The sequence below is a fragment of the Octopus bimaculoides genome, chromosome 26, assembly GCF_046866305.1.
Source record: "Octopus bimaculoides isolate indiv1 chromosome 26, ASM4686630v1, whole genome shotgun sequence".
Lineage (NCBI taxonomy): Eukaryota > Metazoa > Mollusca > Cephalopoda > Octopoda > Octopodidae > Octopus > Octopus bimaculoides.
This window is the reverse complement of record NC_142953.1, coordinates 20,431,317-20,451,332: the sequence shown is the minus strand read 5'-3', so window position 1 is coordinate 20,451,332 and position 20,016 is coordinate 20,431,317. Positions and strand designations below refer to the sequence as shown.

General features: G+C 38.3%; 1 protein-coding gene across 14 annotated transcripts in view; it reads left to right on the top strand.

Annotated features, from left to right (window-relative positions):
- Positions 1–20,016, top strand: part of LOC106867632 (uncharacterized) — a 291,771-nt gene that overhangs the window by 124,666 nt on the left and 147,089 nt on the right. Inside the window, exon 1 of one of the 14 annotated variants that reach the window (XM_089342994.1) lies at positions 493–1,222. The exons of 8 other annotated variants lie outside the window; for them this stretch is intronic. In XM_089342994.1, coding sequence (XP_089199120.1) covers positions 1,037–1,222 — 186 coding nt within the window. In that variant the 5' untranslated portion in view covers positions 493–1,036. Of the gene's footprint in view, positions 1–492; positions 1,223–3,085; positions 3,566–17,603; positions 17,897–17,993; positions 18,060–20,016 lie in introns of those variants that run through there. 5 more of the 14 variants (XM_089342995.1, XM_089342999.1, XM_089343006.1 and 2 more) reach the window with 5 other exon arrangements.

Genomic DNA, 20,016 nt, shown 5'->3' with positions numbered 1-20,016 from the left:
TAATAATAATAATCTCAATAAAATCCGAAGTTGTAGATAAGAAGTGACGGTGGGAGGAGGACGAAGCCGAAAGAGAAGACAACAGACAGCAATGAATAACAACTGTTATAAAGACACCACCCCCCTCTCCTGTTATCACTTTCTCCTCCTCCTCCTCCTGTAGCATCCCTCCTTCACAGATCACACCCCCCTCCCTTTAATCGCAACTATCAATCTATCCCTCTCTCACACTATAACACATTCTTTCCTTCTCCTCCTTGTGTTTCTTTTTTTGTATTTATTTTTTCTTCGTTACGTCGAACCAAACACTATAAACCTTTTTTATCCGTTATTGCCGCCACACCCTCTCTCTCTCTCTCTTCCTTTCACTTCTTCTCTTTAGCAACTGACATCGTATTCCATCGCCGCCGTCTATCTCTCTATTTATCTGTCTACACACACACACTTTTCTTTTATTACTTTCTTTCTTTCTTTTCTTCCCTAACTTCGTCTGCATCAAATAAACCATCATCATCAGCGTCACCATCAGCACTATTATCATCACCATCACCCTCACCATCATTTTCCTCATCTCCATAACCACCATCATCATCACCCCCCTCCCACCACCACCACCATCATTTTCATCTTCACCACCTCTACCGCCACCACCACCACCACCATCATCATCCAACCAACGAACCAAACTAATAACGGTTCCAGGAGCCGTTTAGGAAGTAAAATTTAACCGTTACCACCCCCACCCCCGCCACTACTACTACTACTACTACAATTCCTGTAGTACCCCCACCCACCGACCGTCACCACCAGTATTACTGATGCTGCTGCTGTCGATGTAGTTATTAGATAAAAACTTATTTGTTTATTCAAACTTCGCTCCTGCATCTATTTTTTTGGCAAGCGGTACTTGCCAACCATCCATCCATCCATCCAACCATCAGCAGCCTACAGTTTGCTTTTCGTACTTATTCTGATGTTGTTATTAGATGGGCCAATTCGAGTATTTGTTGTTTAAAAGACAGACAAGAAGCGGAGGATGGCTAGCGAGGCTGTTAACTGGGATTGTTCCCCGTTGGGCCTCGCTGCCGCCGGCGACAACGACACCAGCAATAGCGACCTATCGTTATTGTCTCCAAGTTTTTCCATGGAACAAATTATTACTAAACTGAAGTATGACAGAGATGAAGATCCCCTTTGTGATTATATCCCTATAGCCCGACGAGTAAGATACCCCTTTATTTTCACTCGCTGCATATATACAAATACACGAGCGCACGTGTATGTGTGTGTATATGTACATATATGTATGTATGTATGTATGTATGTATACGCGTGCTCAAACGAGCTGTTTATTCATGATTAAGTTTTGAAAACTTTTCTGTGAATGAGAAATGATCGATATAAAGTATAAGTTTGTATGTGCGTGTGTGTATGTAATATATATGTGGAATACCTACGTACGTATGTCGATATTATATTGTATGTGTTATATGTGTGTATACATGTGTATGTGTATATGTATGTTAGTATGTGTGTGTAGGTATATGTTATATGCGTGTCTGTAAAGTGGTGTGAGTTTCCTGTTAGCATGTGTGAAAGATTTTCAAACACTCTTGGACATTCGTCGGATTCTTATTTTAATAATTATTTCCTGTTTTGTGATTAAATCGTTTACAAGGATTGTAGGGAATCGGTAAAATAAGGTTTTGAAACAGAATTTCTTGTGTAACTGCTAACAGCACTATTTCAATCGATACAACAACTTATCCATTTCACACCAGTTTTCAAATTATTGAATCAACTCATATATTTTTTCTTCTTCTTTTTCCCTCGGAAAATCCCACCTTGTATCCTAGTCCTCACCGGATATGGGGTCCATGTAATCGACTAACCCTTTCCCTTCAAAGTCACGGATATCGTGCTGAAATTTAAAATCTGAGTTCAAACCCTGTCGAGGTCGACTTTGCTTCTTATCTTTTCGGGGTCGGTAAAATAAAGCACCAGTTAAGCGCTGGGGTCGATATAATCGACGTATCCCCGCCCCCAAATTTCAAACTTTGTGCCTATAATAGAAACAATTATTGTTGTTGTTCCGGCTGTTTACATACTTAAGTTCAAATCCCGCCGAAGTCGACTTTGCCTTTCATCCTCTTGGGGTCGATAAAATGAAGTACCAGTTAAACACTGGCGTCGATATAATCGACTTAGTCCCTCTCCCTAAATCTGCCGGCCTTGTGACAGCATTTGAAAGCGTTTATTAATACTATTATTATTGTCGATAATGTTGATGTTATTCAAATCCCGCCGCGGTAAACTTTGCTTTTCATTCTTTTGATTCGATAAAATAAAGTACCAGTCGAGTACTGGAGTCAGTACAATCTACTAATCCATTCCTTTGAAAATTACTGACCTTGTCCCAAATTTTGAAACAATTACGATTGTTTTGTTGAACCGAACACTCAAGACTCTTTTTGCCTAAGAAATCTTGTTTTATTTTTATCTATTGCCATTGTTAGTTTGTGGTTCCAAGTCTTGTGTTGAAAGAATGTCTTCGAATTTCACATTGTGCAGTGCCTTCCTCCCCCCTCTCTCTGTGACTGTCGCGTAGAAGAAACAGTAAAGTTTCTAATCACGAATCCGATCTCTTTAAACTGGATCTTTAAGCAAGTTGTTTGTTTGTTGTTGTCAAAACGCGGATACTACAACTTTATTATTATTAACACTGTGTCCCTCTCTCTCCTCCTCATCGTATCATACCCTAATTTCTTAACCCCTTTTATACCATCATCGTCCCCACTTCTTTTGTGATCCTTTGTGTTCTGTCTCATTTGGGCACCAATATATACATACATACATATATATATATATATATATATATATATATATATATATACGTGTGTGTATATATATATATATATATATATATATATATATATATATACATACATATACATCTGTGCGTGTGTGTGTATGTGTTATATCCATCTGCGCGTGTGTGTGTGTGTGTCATGCCTTAGACACAAAAGCCATGCTGTCATATAGTTTTATGACTCACGACCCGCACATGTGGCGGTGGCGGTGGTGATTTTTTATTTTTTTATTTTGCAAAATAAGTCTGTGACTTCAGAATTCAATCACCATCATCATAGTCAACAGCATCAACATTAACAACAAACAGTGTTTTGTGTTTTCTTTTTCTTTTTCTTTTTCTTTTTCTCGAACCAGCAGCTGGCTGACAAATGGATCTCTTCTTTCCTCCTTCCTCCGCTGTCTTAATCTTACTGACATTTATTTGAATGTCGGGAGATGAAATTTCCAATTTTCAAACTTTCGGTTACATTCAAATTCTTTGTTTCTTCTTTATATAACAACAACAAGAATTTCTTTTAAACCATTTCCTTGGACTTACACACACACACACACACACACACACACACACACATAGGAAGCACAATGGCATTTCTTTGAGACAATAACAACAACAGCAGCCACAGCAAACAAAATCAATAACAATGAAAGTTGACTTATCTGTGATTATTGGGAAGAAAATGTTGCCAAATTCTTGGTAAATATTTTGCTTGTCGTTTTCATTTCCGTTTTCATCCTAAAAATATTTGAAATTATTCAAGGATGTTTATTTAACTTGTCAGTTTGCATTTGGTATTTTTTATATTTTTCTCTATTTCCCAGTATTAATTAATTACTGACTACAGAGTATAAGGATATACATATACATATATATATATAAATGTAAGTGTGACTACGTCGTATAGCTACGGAGCAGTCCATCATTTTATATATATATACATATATATATATGTATATATATATATATGAGAGAGAGAATTTTGAAATGTCTAATATTAGCTGCCTCAGTTATTGTGAAATTCATAATTGGATAATTTAACCTCGGGTCAGCAGTCGTAATCGCGCAAACCTATGATTAAAAGCGTCCTGGTCGCGACCATCTCGTCTTATCGTTTATCAGGAAACTGCATTGCCCACTGTTTCCTTTAATTAAATCAATGGGATGTGATTTAATACATCTTTATGCCATTCCCCCAATACTTTGAATACCAGGTGTCTCTTTAACATCGTGGAATTTTGGCCTTTCATCGATCACTCCCAAAGATCGAGCGATCGATAATTTCCCCCACACAAACTCCCTCCCTGTATCCCTATCCGATCTCATATTTTCTCTTCAAAGTTTATCCATTAATCTGTTATTATTATTGGGGAAGACAAGAACTTGTTAAAATACCGGCGCCTTCCCGCTTATTGTATGTTTGGCCTATTTTTAAAGAATTCGCATTGTTTGTGTAATAAGGCAATGTGACATGGCGTTTACTAGAATGGAAGACATCGACACTCAGTCTAGGGATCCAGTTTCGATTCCCGATATTTAAAAAAAACTTTTTAATTACTGGGTCTAAAGTAAAAGACCATGTCCGTGGCATTTGCAGACCCTCTTAAACCGAAGATAATGAATTTATCTATATATTACTTTGTGGTTGGTGTTCACTAGAAAATATGAAATTTGGAGATCTTGGTGTGATTAACCGCTAATTACCACCGAATTGACTCGTGCGTAATCTATCCATCCTAATCTTATCATTGATTTTGATTTTAAAATAACTGGAGTGCGACTTATACACGGGACAACGCTAAAACTAAGGAGAAAAAAATTGTACCAAAATTTAACACGAAATTAGGGATGCGGCTTATACATGAATAAATACAGTGGGTTGCTTTTAAGGCCCCCCCCCTTCTCCATGACAATCCTGCATTCCAGCCGTGACCACCAGATCTTTTTGTACATTTGGTACTACATTGCCCAAAGACTTCGGTGTGTGATTTTTGAATGCAATTTGACTGCTATTTCTAACAGAGCTTGCAACCACGTTGAAACTCCCTGGTCAGCTCATATTACTATCGACTGCTATTTCTAGCCTATTGTACAACCTTGTAGTAACTCTGGTTGTCTCGTGTTTCTCAAATGTGTGTTGTTGGTTCATTAACTACATTTTCATGAATTTAATAATAATTAACAAAATTTATAAAGTAAATTTTAAAGTTATGCAGGATTGAAGCTAATCAATGACTATTGTTAATTAATTAACCGAATCGTTAGACTTAATAACAGACAATTAATTGACTAAATAGTTTCTATTTCATATTGATGCTGAGGGTAGCAAAAATAGTTTTTACTCACGTTACAAACACTGCTCAATGGAGGGTATGTATATTCACATTATATACAACTATATAAACATGTATACAACAACTTTATATATAACGTGCACTTTTACACACACACACACACTGCTATACCACTTTATGACATACATTTATACGACATACATCAAACTTTATATAACGTATATTTTTATATACACACAAGAAAACATGATTTTATGTGTGTGTGTGTGTGTACTTCTACGCATACAAATTTATAAACATACATAGCTTTATTTATGTATTGCATGCATATTTTTAAAAAGCCAAGCTCTATATGTAACATGTAGACAAACACACACACATGCACAACTCTCTCTCTCCCTCTCATTCTATATATATACATATACATATATATATATATATATATATATATATATATATATATATATATATATATATATATATATATATATATATATATATATGTGTGTGTGTGTGTGTGTGTGTGTATGTATGTATACTTATATATAACTTTCTCACAGATCGCACGAACTTAAAATTCTTTCGAGGTCTAGAATTGCTCTCGAAAGTATCTCTTTCATTCCTCCAAGACTTTGGTATAAAGAAGAAAAAAAGATGTCAGTTTATTTGTTTATTCTATCGAATTGGAAGAAAACAATCACAAAAATACCAAAGTTGGGACCAGAACTTAAAAGATCTGGTTACTCTGCCAAGTGTCTCTTCATGCTTCTTAGTTTAAACCAGAAAGGTGGGTGGGGAACTGGTTTCGTTTTCATGTTGGAATCGTTACATTTAGGGTGTTAATTAATTCATCAATTAACTTCGCTAATTATGTGATTGATGCTGGACATCGTTACTGTGAACTGTTTTTATATCAATCTCTTCTCCCATCTTTGGTGGGAGTCGCTGTAAGTTTGTTTCTAGACGAAGTTATGAAGTTTCCAAAAAGTAATTAGTTCTAACGGAAATCGCGGGCTGGGATTGTTTTTTAAATGTCAAATTTAGTTTCCGTTTGAACACGAAGCAAGATTCTTTGCTTTAGAAGTCGGTGGCTTTATATATATATATATATATATATATATATATATATATATATATTGTTTCGGTCATTAGACTGCGGCCATGCTGGGGCACCGCCTTGAAGTTTTAGTCGAGTGAACCTACCCCAGCACTTGTTTTCTTTTTTAAGCCTGTTACTTATTCTATCGATTTCTTTTGTCGAACTATGTTATGGCGACGTAAACACACCAACACCGTTGTCAAGGGTGGTTGGGGACAAGTACACACACACACACACACACACACACACAATGAACTTCTTTCAGGTTCCGCCTATTAAATCCACTCACAAGGCTTTGGTCAGCCCATGGATATAGTAGAATACACTTGCCGAAGGTGTCACGCACTAGGACAGAACCCGGAACCATGTGGTTGGGAAGCAAGCTTCCGGTCATGCTGGGGCACTGCCTTGAAGGGTTTTAGTCAAGCAAATTGACCTCAGGACTTGTTCGTTTTGTTTGTCGTTTGTTTTTCAACCTGGTACTTATTCTATCGGTCTCTCTTGCCGAACTGCAAGGCTATAGTGACGTAAACAAACCAGCACCGGTTATCAAGTGGTGATAGGGACGGACACACACATACACACACAGATATATGCATTTACAATGAGCTTCTACACAGTTTCCGGCTGCCAAATCCTCACACAAAGGCTTTAGTCGACCCCAGTGTATAGTAGAAGACACTTGCCCAAGGTGTCACTCTGTGGGACTGAACTCAAAACCATATGGTTGGGAACCAGACTTCTTACCACACAGCCACATTTATAGATAGATATGTATGTATGTGTGTGTATATGTATGTATAGGCACTTAGCTATTTATTTGAGTTAAAAAAGAAATAGACACTGTAATGCTGTTTTAAGACACAGAGTATGTTAATCAACCACCTGGTGGTTTCACGGTCCTAAGGGTACCAATGTTAATCTATTTATATTGTGGTTTGTTCATCATCGTTTAACGTCTACCTTCTATGCTGGCATGGGTTAGACGGTTTGACAGGTGCTAGCCAGGTAGAAAACTGCACCAGGCTTCTGTGTCTGTTTTGGCATGATTTTTACAGCTGGATGCCCTTCCTAACCCCAACCAACTAGCAGAGTGGTTGTCGATAAATAGATACTACAGGTCCCCAATATATTGCTTTGCCCTGCGGTAGGGGTGGAGCTATAATATTGTTTAAGACAGCCATGCCTGACCAAAGTGAAACCAAACCATTCTTTGTTTTGATCATTATTAAAGGTCTTTTTTTTTAATCTGAAACAATGCTCCCTATATTTTTTTATTTATTTAAGGTCATTGAATTTTATTTATGACTAGACTACCTGTGACCTGTTGGGTCACCAATAGTTCAAGGTGCCCCAAAAAAACTGCGTATCTCAGAAACTTGTGGCCCGATTTACGCGAAACTTGTTTTATTCCATTTGTATTCAGATTTCAATGGTACCTTACTTTCAGAATATTTATATAGGTGCTCACAGTAAAGGGCAATATCTCCAGGTTTCACCACTTAAATTTGTAGAAACAAACCCCCAAAAAACCCCTTATCTCAGGAATCTGTGGTCCCGTTTACCCAAAACTTGTTTTATTCTGTTTGTATTCACATTTCAGGGGTTGCTTGCTTTGACAGTATTTTCCCATTATGCTTCAGTTTGGCTGTATTAAATTGTAATCAAGCAAGCAGTCACAAAGTTTTAGTTGTACATCGCTTAGTACTTGGTTGGTCCAAGACATAATTCAATTTTATCAGTTTTCGAGCTCTTTCAGTATCTAAAACTAATTAAATATTGCTTTTAGACAAAATACTAAATCTGTCATCATTTATCTTTTACTTGTTTCAATCATTGGACTGCAGCCATGCTGGGGCATGGCCTTGAACAATTTTTAGTCAAATGAATCAAACCTGGGACTAAAAACTATACCAAGGAGATCTAATAAGACAGAAACATGACTAGAGTTGTCTCTCTACCAAAGATCAGACACAGTTGTCACCACTCCATACCCACATACAATTTCAGTTAATTTGAACTTCAGAATTATCTCCCCCACCTTTCCTAACCAGAATTAATGATTGATATATACATATATGATCAGTTTTTTTCACAGTTTCCATCAATTAAATTTATTCACAAGGCATTAGTTAACCAGGGGCTTTAGAAGACACTTGCGTAAGGTGCTGCGCTGTGGGATTGAACCAGCAATCATATGATTGCAAAGCGAGCTTCTTAACTACAGAGTCTATGTGTATATGTATCATAAACTGGCACTCCATCAGTATCCACAACGAGGATTCCAGTTGATCCAATCCATGGACCAGCCTGCTTGTGAAATTAACATACAAGTGGCTGAGTACTCCACAGACACATGTACCCTTAATGTAGTTCTCAGGGAGATTCAGCATCACACAGAAAGTGACAAGGCTGGCCCTTGTGACTTACAGGTACAACTCATGTTTGCCAGCTGAATCGACTGGAGCAACGTGAAATAAAGTGTCTTGCTCAAGGACATGGTACACCGCTGGGAATCAAACTCACAACCTTATGATCATAGGCCAAATACCCTAACCACTGAGCTACATGCTTTCACGTACGTATTCTAACATGAGTGCTTACGTGTGGACCTATGTGTGTATTATCAGTAGGTACATGCTGTGTGTGTGTGAAATCCAGAAGTATTGATGATATATTTTTATAATTTCCATCCAATTTTATTGTTTATTCAACAAGATATTCTGGTTCAAGTACACTTCAGTTTTTATATTTTGCTAAAAGATGCAGGCTTTCTTCTTTCCATTGGAGTAGGTCGGGTGGACTAAGAATAATGTTTCTTTTTTTTCTTGTCTGTTAGTACCCTGTGTTATTGAGAAGACAAATAATATTATTCTACCCTAAGGCGGCGAGCTGGCAGAACCGTTAGCACGCTGGGCGAAATGCTTAGCGGTATGTCATCAGACTTTACGTTCTGAGTTCAAATTCCGCTGAGGTCAGCTTTGCCTTTCATCCTTTCGGGGTTGACAAATTAAGTACCAGTTGCATGCTGGAGTTGATCTAATTGACTGGCCCCCTCCCCCAAAATTTCAGGCCTTGTGCCTAGAGTAGAAAAGAATATTATTCTACTCTAAGCTATACATGTTTAGTCCAATTAAACTCTAATCAAGCAGATGTATGATCAAAGCCATTCCATCTGTGACCATCATGTTTTTTTTTTTTTGTGGGCTTTCAGCACAGCATCAATTCATGTTTTTTATTGAAGCTAACAGACTGTGAAATGAGAAAGATTTGGCTGCTACTTCTAGCAGATCAAGTGACAACATAGAGGAAAGGGGTTCCTTGTTGATTCACAGCAATTGATATAGTTTCATTGTTTTACTTCAATTAATTAGTATACAATTAATTAACAATGATTTTTAATTGCATCCTTGGAGTAGTGACTACAAGAGGAACAGAGTCTGGAGTTCAATTGGAACTCAAGAATTGTTTACTTACCTATAATGTCTTAGCAGTTATCCATCTTTTCTCCATCTCTAACACACTCACAAACACACAATGTATTGTTGTATCCTTGCAGGAAGTGCGTAGGTCAAACACAGTGGTCTCTGACCCATGCTTTGGTATTTATTTCCGTTTTTAAGTTATGAGGTCCGTAGTCATGTCATACAGTACTGTTGTTGTAATTTTATAGGTGTGTATGTAGCCTTGTGCTCCTCGTGTGTGTGTTTGTGTAATCTTTTATTCTTTTACATGTTTCAGCCATGCTGGAGCACTGCCAGTATATTCTTTTATTTGTTTCAGTCATTTGACTGCAGCCATGCTGGAGCACCGCCTTTAGTCGAACAAATCGACCCCAAGACTTATTCTTTGTAAACCTAGTACTTGTTCTATCGGTCTCTTTTGGCAAACTACTAAGTTATGGGGACATAAACACACCAACATCGGGTGTCAAGCGATGGTGGGAGGACAAACACAGTCACACAAACATATACATACACACACACACATATATATATATACAGCAGGCTTCTTTCAGTTTCCATTCACCAAATCCACTCACAAGGCTTTGGTCGGCCCAAGGCTATAGTAGAAAACACTTGCCCAAGGTGCCATGCAGTGAGACTGAACTTGGTATGTATGTATGCATGTGGAGGCATATAGCTTAGGGGTTAGGATGTTGGACTCATTGATCATAAGATTATGGTTTCAATTTCTTGAACAAAACACTTTATTTCATGTTGCTCCAGTTCACCCAGCTGGTAAAAATGAATAATTCTGTGACAGACCTGCATCCTATCTAGTAGGGTGGAATATATATGCCAGGGTAGCTGGGAAACCGGCCCAATGCCCCTTATGGAGTAATATGGACTAACCATGTATGTATGTGATATATACATTATCCTTTCAGGGTCGATAAATTAAGTACCAGTTGCATACTGGGGTCGATCTAATTGACTGGCCCCCTCCCCAAAAATTTTGGGGCTTGTGCCTAGAGTAGAAAAAGATATATACATTATCTTCTTTTACTACTTTGTAGTCATTGGATTGCAGCCATGCTGGAGCATTTTTTAACCAATTACCCCAAAATATATTTATTTACGCCGATGTTACCCGCTTGATTTGAAAGGAAAAAAAATCATAGATTCTTTGAATTCAAAAGGTTTATTGTTGTAAAGTGGGTTTATCCCACTGGTGTTATGTGTGACTACAGTTGCTGTTTAACACTAGTAGCCACAATAGTTACTAGTTATCAGATACTGTTGTCTCTCTTCATACTGGAATAGTAATACACTAACTTCCTCTGTCTTACTATCACTGATAGCTCCACAAGACACCAAATAGAACTGTCAACTCTCAACTTTTTGACTCTTGACCACCTCCCAACAACCGGCTACTGGTTTATTTATAATGGCTGTCCCCTACCACTGTTTACTGGGAAGGGTATACAGTTTCACTATACAACTTTTATTGAATCTATTTACATGCCCATTACATTGGACAGATGCAGTATTGCCAGAAGAAAAGGACAAGGAACAAGTTTTATATGATTTTACTTCTGTACAATGAATCCTTGTTACCCCCAAGAATTTTATTTTTACCCTGGTTCACCCCGGTGCTCCAGCATGACTGCAGTTTAATGACTGAAACAAGTAAAAGATCAAAAATATCTCAAAGATTTGAGGTTTCAATGATGTGATTGTTTATTTTTTTAGAATGACATTGTCAGGTAGGTATGAGAAGCCAGAGATGACCATTTTAAATGCTAAAGGGTTAAGGTCACACCCAGGACTCACTCCTGTTGTACAGGTGTTTATCCCTCTAATCCAATGACATACAGATGTCTCTTTATGATGGCCTCATTTGTCATTCCATCGACTGAAAGTCCTACAGCGATAGAAGACTGACAATGTGTGCTTTCTCACAATTTCCATCTGCCAAATTCACTCACAAGGTTTTGGTCAGCATGAGTCTATAGTAAAAGACTCTTGCTCCAATGCACACCACACAGTGGGACTGAACCCATAACCATGTTGACAGCAAGCAAGCTACTTTACCCCAACAGCCACATCTGCAGAATATTTATACACTATCACAAACATTTGTGATAGTGTATAAGCTCTTAATTTGACCAGCAGCCAATTTTTGGTAATGTTCACTGAACCGGATACTGTAAAGAAATATTGCCCAGTATCATTAATATTTCAAGATATATGTTAACTAATTTTTCTGTGAAATAATTAATGTGCGATAAACTGGTTAAATGATGAGCTGTGCAGACTCTTGAGAGTTAGGCTTTGTATTGTTAAGCACCATTCTTATATCCTTTTGTTCGTTTACCAATTTCGATCATTGGACTGCGGCAATGCAGCCAGTCATGTGCAACACAGTACTTGTCCAGTGTCTGGGACTATTTCATTGATTGCTGTCAAATTGTTGAGTTTACTGGACATTAAGGAACACAACGCATACACACACACACACACACACATGTACATAAGATGGTTGATTGCTCAAATCATTTTAATGTCAGATGAATGTCTTGCAGTGTTTGTTAGGGTCATCATGTTGTCTGAATTCAAATCCTGAGCTCAACTTTGGCTTTCATCTTTCCAGGGTTGATAAACTAATCTACCAGCCAAGTACTGAGTCAATTCCTCTCTATCTCTCTCTCTTTCTCTCTCTCTCTCTCTCCCTCTCCCTCTCTCTCTCTCTCTCTCTCTCTCTCTCTCTCTCTCCCTCTCTCCCTCTCTCTCTCTCTCTCTCTCTCTCTCTCTCTCTCTCTTGAATCAGTTAATCTCCAACTGGTTATTCTTTTCTACTCTAGGCACAAGGCCCAAAATTTTCAGGGTCGGGGCCAGTCAATTAGGTCGACTCCATACACAACTGGTACTTGATTTATCGACCCCAAAAGAATGAAAGGCAAAGTCGACCTCGATGGAATTTGAACTCAGAAGTAAAGACAGACGAAATACCACTAAGCATTTCGCCCAGCGTGCTAATGTTTCTTATTTCTTTACTGCTCACAAGGGGCTACACACAGAGGGGACGAACAAGGACAGACAAATGGATTAAGTTGATTATATCGACCCCAATGTGTAACTGGTACTTATTTAAATCGACCCTGAAAGGATGAAAGGCAAAGTCGACCTCGGCAGAATTTGAACTCAGAACATAGCTAAGCATTTTGCCTGGCGTGCTAACATTTCTGCCATCTCACCACCTTGGTTATTGTCAATCAAATGCATGCTTACTGATTTTCCAAGTGTGGATAAAAAAGACAAGGGATGAGCTAGGAGCACTATTGGCAGACAAACAACCAAGGTTAATGCAACAAGGATAATATATTCTCTTGTATATTGTCTTCGATTTCTACTTGAAACCTAAGTCTTCAGACTCTTTTTCATCAGTGCTCCATCCTTTCTATGTTCAGGTCTATATAAGCTTTTTTTACATACAGTTTCTTTTAACTTTTAGCATACGGAAGGTGAAGCATGTTGCCATATGAGTTCTCTCCCCTCTCAATGTGACACACTGTGCCTGCAGCTACAGGGGCAAAAAAATAAGGTTGACATGATTCGCTACATAAGCATAAGTACCTTATTTTACCATTCCCCTTCTGGTAGTTGAAGTTGAATCTGTGTACTGAAAGTTGGGCCAGATTTGAGAGCTGGCAATAGATTGCTTCTAATCCTCAAAGCTTTAGAGCAGGTATGGGCAACCTTTCTTTAGAAGCTGGCTGCATGAGACATGGCTCATTATCAGGTGGGCTGTGCTTTTAAAAACATTCAAGGTAATTTTTCTTTAGACGTATCATTTAGAAAGTCCCGTAGATTACAGTTTGCCTATGACAGATTTAGATAGAGTAATCCCTCACCATATCATGGTTCACCTATTGCAGTTTATTATTTAAGCTTATGTCGATTCCTCTGTTTTGTATTTATAATAAAATAAATATATACAAATTATAAAAATGATTTAAAAAAATATACAGTACAGTATTGTTTCTACTTCGCGGATTTTCACCTATCGCAGGGTGGTTTTGGAACTAAACACCTGCGATAGACAAGGGATTACTGTACTTACCTTCAGTTTTTGAAAGTTCTAAGGTCTCCCACTTCTTTAGTCTTCAGTTCTCCTAGTTTCACCTTTCTTCTTAATGAATTTCATGGATGGCAGATCCTAAAACCTCCAACTTTGTTATTTCATACAACGACATCTCTTGTTCATAGTAAAAGCTGACCATGCAGTTGAAACATTAGACTTCTTCACACTTCAACACAGGAAGCTCCATTTCAGCAAAGTGGTTTAGAGAGACCACCAGACACTTTCATAGTGTTCTATCTATTTACAAGTATTTGTTAACCTGAGTCTACAATAGGCATTTAACTCTTTAGCATTTAATCCGGCCATATACGGCCCAAATATTTTCCTGTTTTATGTTAAAACTGACCAGATCCAACTTCTCACACCAATCTTACAATGGTGTGAGAAGTTGGATTAATTCTGAACAGGATTAATTCTGAACAATGTGAATAAGATATATATTCCACAAAGAAACCCGAATGCTATAGGATTGAACCAAAATGATGTGCATTGTGAACTTGTTTACCATACAGCCATGCTGTATTTATTTTAGACCTGACAACCTCAATTCTGCGCCACTATAAATCCAGCTACCCTGATATCGCAGGGGTGGCATATCTGATAACTTTTCCAGTTCAATTTATTTTTCTGTACAGCTTCATCACTTATCAATGTACACACACACACACACACACGCACGCTCATGCATATATATGCACACATATACATGCATTCACACATGTATACATCATCGTTTAATATTGGTTTGTCATATTGGATCCAGCAAGCCCCAGGTGTGTGTTGGGCCCCATCTATAGCTGGATGCCCTTCCTAATACTAACCACTTTACAGAGAGTACTGAGTGCTCTTTCAATGCAACCAGCACTTGCACACACACACACTCGTTCACACATACTCACTAGCTCCCATTCTCACACACACCATTTTCACATACGCACACACTTGTGCACCTTAGTTCATTGGGGCCACTGTTACTGTTATTAATATTATTATTATTATTGAGGCAGTGAGCTGGCAGAATCTTTTTGCATGTTGGATGAAATGCTTAGCTGTATTTCGCTCGTTGTTACGTTCTGAGTTCAAATTCCGCCAAAGTCGACTTTGCCTTTCATCCTTTCAGGGTCAATGTAATCAACTCATTCCCACCTCCCCCAAGCTCTCCTTGTGGCAGACATTTGAAATAATAATAATTATTACTATTATCTCCCTTTCATTCATCCTCTTTTTTTTTCCAGTTATCTTGCCATGTTTGACCGTTAAACTCTGCACATTTTTTTCTCTTTCCATTTTTTCATTCTATCTCTATTTACTTCCTCTTACTTCTTTCTGTCGAAGAGCTTAGGCTCAAAACATAAAAGACTTCCATTTTTCCCAAACGTTAAACTAATACACCCGCTTGTTGTTCATACACCTGTCTGTCTTTTTTTTTCTGTGAATATGAACTATATATATATATATATATATATATATATATATATATACACACACACACATATATATATATATATATATATATATATATATATATACACATACATATATATATATATATATATACATACATACATATATATATATATATATATATATATATATACATACACACACACACACACACATATATATATATATATATATATATATATATATATACATACACACACACGAGCCTGGTGTAGCCATCCGGTTGCACCAGTCCTCAGTCAAATCGTCCAACCCATGCTAACATGGAAAGCGGATGTTAAACGATGATGATGATGATGATGATATATATATATATATATATATAGCAATTAGAAAATGGAGGAGAATATGCGGTATCCATCGACTTGCAGATAGTGTATTCCGTTGAATTAATTAATTTATTTTGTAACTAAAATGACAAAAACCACAATATACAAATGCTTATGACATACCATGTTATGTTAACAATCAGGTTTACAAATATAAAGTACATTAGGAATTTGAGAGTGTACAGAAACTTACAGCTGTTTCGGCCTAGCGTTGGCATGCCCCATTCTATCCGAATAGCTCCTGCGTGCCGGAGTAATTAGCAGATGAAATGCTGAAATGGGAGTACATGCATGGTTCGCTAGGCCTCATATATATAAAGCACCATCCGAACGTGGCCGATGCCAGCGCTGCATTGACTGGCTTTCGTGCCAGTGGCACGTAAAAAGCACCAACCAATCGTGGCTGCTGCCAGCCTCCTCTGACACCTGTGCCAGTGGCACGTAAAATGTACCCACTACACTCATGGTGTAGTTGGTGTTAGGAAGGGCATCCAGCTGTAGAAACACTGTCAGATCAGACTGGAGCCTGGTGCAGCCTCCTGGCTTCCCAGACCACAGTCGAACTGTCCAACCCATGCTAGCATGGGAAACGGACGTTAAATGATGATGATATACATTTATGAATTTATGTTGCAAGATTCTTGATGTGAAACTGTGTGTTGAAACAGGTATTGGTGTAGTTTTGGATGGTCATGTGTGTGCATGCGCATCCATTCTCATGGACTAAGTGGAGCAGGAGCACACACGAGGACAGAGAGTGTCACTGAAGAGGTCACAGATGTGTGACAAAAAAATTTCCAAACAATGAACATGAGTTAAAATAAGAACAATAATGAAGGAATGAAGAATGAATATATAGCACATGTGTTTATTTGGCAGAAAGAAAAAAATGTCCATCCCGAAACACAACAATATATATAACTTGCCTGAAGATCCTCTGTACTCACAGGCAAAACTGAGAATATCAAGAGACTGACTTGACCGAATATAAATATTATTAATCCTTACTATCAGTTGATCAATCAAAGTTCTTTGCCAAGTCATACAGGCTCATAGGGCCAGTTTCCATGGCGTATACATTCCCCACCTGAATGGGACGCTGGTCTGTCACAGGATAACTCCTTTTTGCCAGCTGAGTGGACTGGAGTAACATGAAATGAAGTGTTTTACTCAATAACATAACATTCTACTTCTTTTATCAAGGCATCATCCAGTCAGTCCGATTGCCTGGGCCAACCTGACTACCCCTCTCCATCCCTCCCGATCTCCCATTAGTGATTTTAGGTCTTCAATTTGGCATCCAACATCTTCTCCAAGCTGTTGTATATACGTCTCCCATGGTCATTCAGCCGCTGTGGTACTATGATTTCGTGTCCACAGAAACACATTACTTACAAGTTCTTCTTTGCTTCTCCAGCAATGGCCAGCAAACCTCAGTCTCTGCTCTTGGAGGGAGCACCCAACAAAACTTTCCCCAGTTCAGAAACTGAAACCACAATCTTTCAACCATGAGTCCCAAACCCTTAACCACTAAGCCATGTACCTCCACTAATCCTTACCACAGTATTGAGTACTTTTTTTCTTTCAAAAAGTCAACTCCAAATGGATATCTGTATGTGTGTGTGTGTGAGATGTTTAAACCCATGTGCTGATTGAGACAATGATAATCCAAGACGTTACAGATATGACCATATAACCATTCTGTCTTTTTGAGGTTTTTTTTTTTTTGCAAACTTCTTGAAAGAGTACCTTGCTTGTTTTTCTTTTTCTTTTCTTTTTTTCTTTATAAAAACAATAGGATGTGATTTTGAAGAAAATTTAGCTGCTATGTCACACAGGATCCTGGTTGACTTGATATTTTTAGTTTGTATACACTCATACAATATCATCACCACCATCACCATCATCCTGTATAGAAATGATGGAATTAAAAATAACTATTTCAAGCTAGTTTTTTCGTATGTGTTGTTTAGCCCTAGGTCAAGCCAAATCGAGGAGGCTTTTTGGGTTGGTCGTAGTCGTTTGCCACCAACATCCGTCATTTGTGTACGTGTAAGCATTGGACTACAATGTTTAAGGTATCATTCCGTTTTGCTTTTTTTTTTTATAAGACGGTTAAGATAGGCTCGGGATTTAGCAGCTATTTCTAACAGATCGAATGACTGTGCAGCGTCTCCCTCCAATGCGGTTTCGCGCCCATGTGATGTGAAGCTTTTATGCTCTTTTAGATATTCACCAACACTTCATAATTTTAATGGTAAGTTGTCTCTCAAGAGCTATTTAAATATTTTCTCCCGAAATATATCACATGTGTGTGTGTGCACGATTTTAAGAACTCGTGGGACACGTGTTCCCAGTGTGTGTGTGTGTTATACCACTATAGGTTTGCCGCAGTCGTGTATACCAGAGACAGGATGCTGGTAACTATTTATTTATTTCGGTTTCTTCTTTATTTTATCTATGACGTGTTCGAAGCCGTTGCATGAGAGGGACCCGCTTTTTACTGACAGCTGTTTGTATTACACAGGCGCACGCACACACACACACACACACACACACACACGTGCTCACACTCACACACATATATTTAGCCTCTTTCACACGCATACACTCTATCACATACTATCATCTCATATACAAAGATATTCTCTCATGCGCGCACACACATACATATATACGAATGCATACACTTTGTTACTCACACACATTTCTCTCTCCCTTTCTCTCTCTCTCTCTCTCTCTCTCTCTCTCTCTCTCTTTCAAACACCGCGCCCTTTGTCCAACGTCCGGCTCTTTAAACAGCAACAATGGGCAATTTCGAGCCAACAACCATGTCACAAGAGACGACAGAGCTTGTTGTCTGTTTGTTTTTCACACGCGTTTAAAAGGACAATGTTCACTTTTAGTCAACATCATAATCGTCGCACAGATAAACAAATGGTGACGAACACACGAGGGTGGGGGTGAAAGAAGGATTACGTGGTCGTCCCACTTGCTAGTAATAGCAGCCAAATCTCCCTCAAAACTCATATCTTTTATCTTTTCCTTGTTTCGGTCATTAGACTGCGGTCATGCTGGGGTACCGCCTTGATGAAGTTTTAATCGAATGAATCAACCCTAATACTTTTTTTTAAGCATGGTACTTCTTCTATCGGTCTCTGTTGCCGATCCGCCAGATTACGGAGACGTAAACACACCAACACCTGTTGTCAAACGATGGTAGGAGACAAACACAGGCATAAAGACACTCACGCGCACGCACGCACATATATTTATACACACACACACACACACACACAAGACGGGCTTCTTTCGGTTTCCGTCTACCGAATTTGCCTAAAGATTTGGTCGACCCGTGGCTATAGTAGGTACCATGCAGTGGGGACTGAACCCGGAAGCGGTTAGGAAGGAAACTTCTTACCACACAGTCACGCTTGTCTTTTTTGTTTTTTGCTCTTTTTTTGTTTCTTAAAAAAAGGAAGGACGCATTAACGGAGTTTTAGAATAGCTGCCCCCGCCCTCGAACTCTCGTACCTCATGGGGAATGAAAAAGATACAGTATGTGTAGGGAGCAAAAATATTTTTTTAAATTGAAATTTTTGGAAAATATTTCCTCTGTATAAAACGGAGGAAGAGTTTCAAAAACTGAAGTAAAAAACTAAACCTTTTCTTTTCCATGAAGTATGGGACTTCGAAGGGCCTTTTTTTCCAAAGATTCTACCCCTTGACGTGCTCTAGGTTGGTCACGGCCTGGACTACCTTTGATTATCATATCTCTGTAGGATGATTGAGGAGCAAATGACAAATGATGGCCCCATTTATTTGTTGAGGAGGATTTTCTATGGCTTGTTGTCCTTTCTGTTGTCAACCCTCCCTTGTTTCCTAGTAAGGTAATAGTTCCTCATCAAGGTGCCATGCAGTGGAATTGAACCCTATACCACATGACTGACAAGCAGTCTTCTTAACCACTGCCATGCTGTATGGTTATTTATATCATGCTTGTATTAATCTTGTTATCCTACTTGATTGACTCCTTCCGAATGTGTTTTAATTAATTATAAATTGTTTTTGGTGGCACCTTGGGCAACTCTAGACTTGGGCCAACCAAAGCCTTGTGAGTGGATTTGGTAGATGGAAACTGAAAGAAGCCCGTCGTATATATATATATATATATATATATATATATGTGTGTGTGTGTATGTAAGTATGTATTTGTGTGTCTGTTTGTCCTCCCACCATTGCATGACAACCGATGTTGGTGTGTTTACGTCCCCTGTAACTTAGCAGTTCAGCAAAATCGACCGCTAGAATAAGTACCAGGCTTCCAAAGAATAAGTCCTGGGGTTGATTTGTTTGACTGAAGGTGGTACTCCAGCA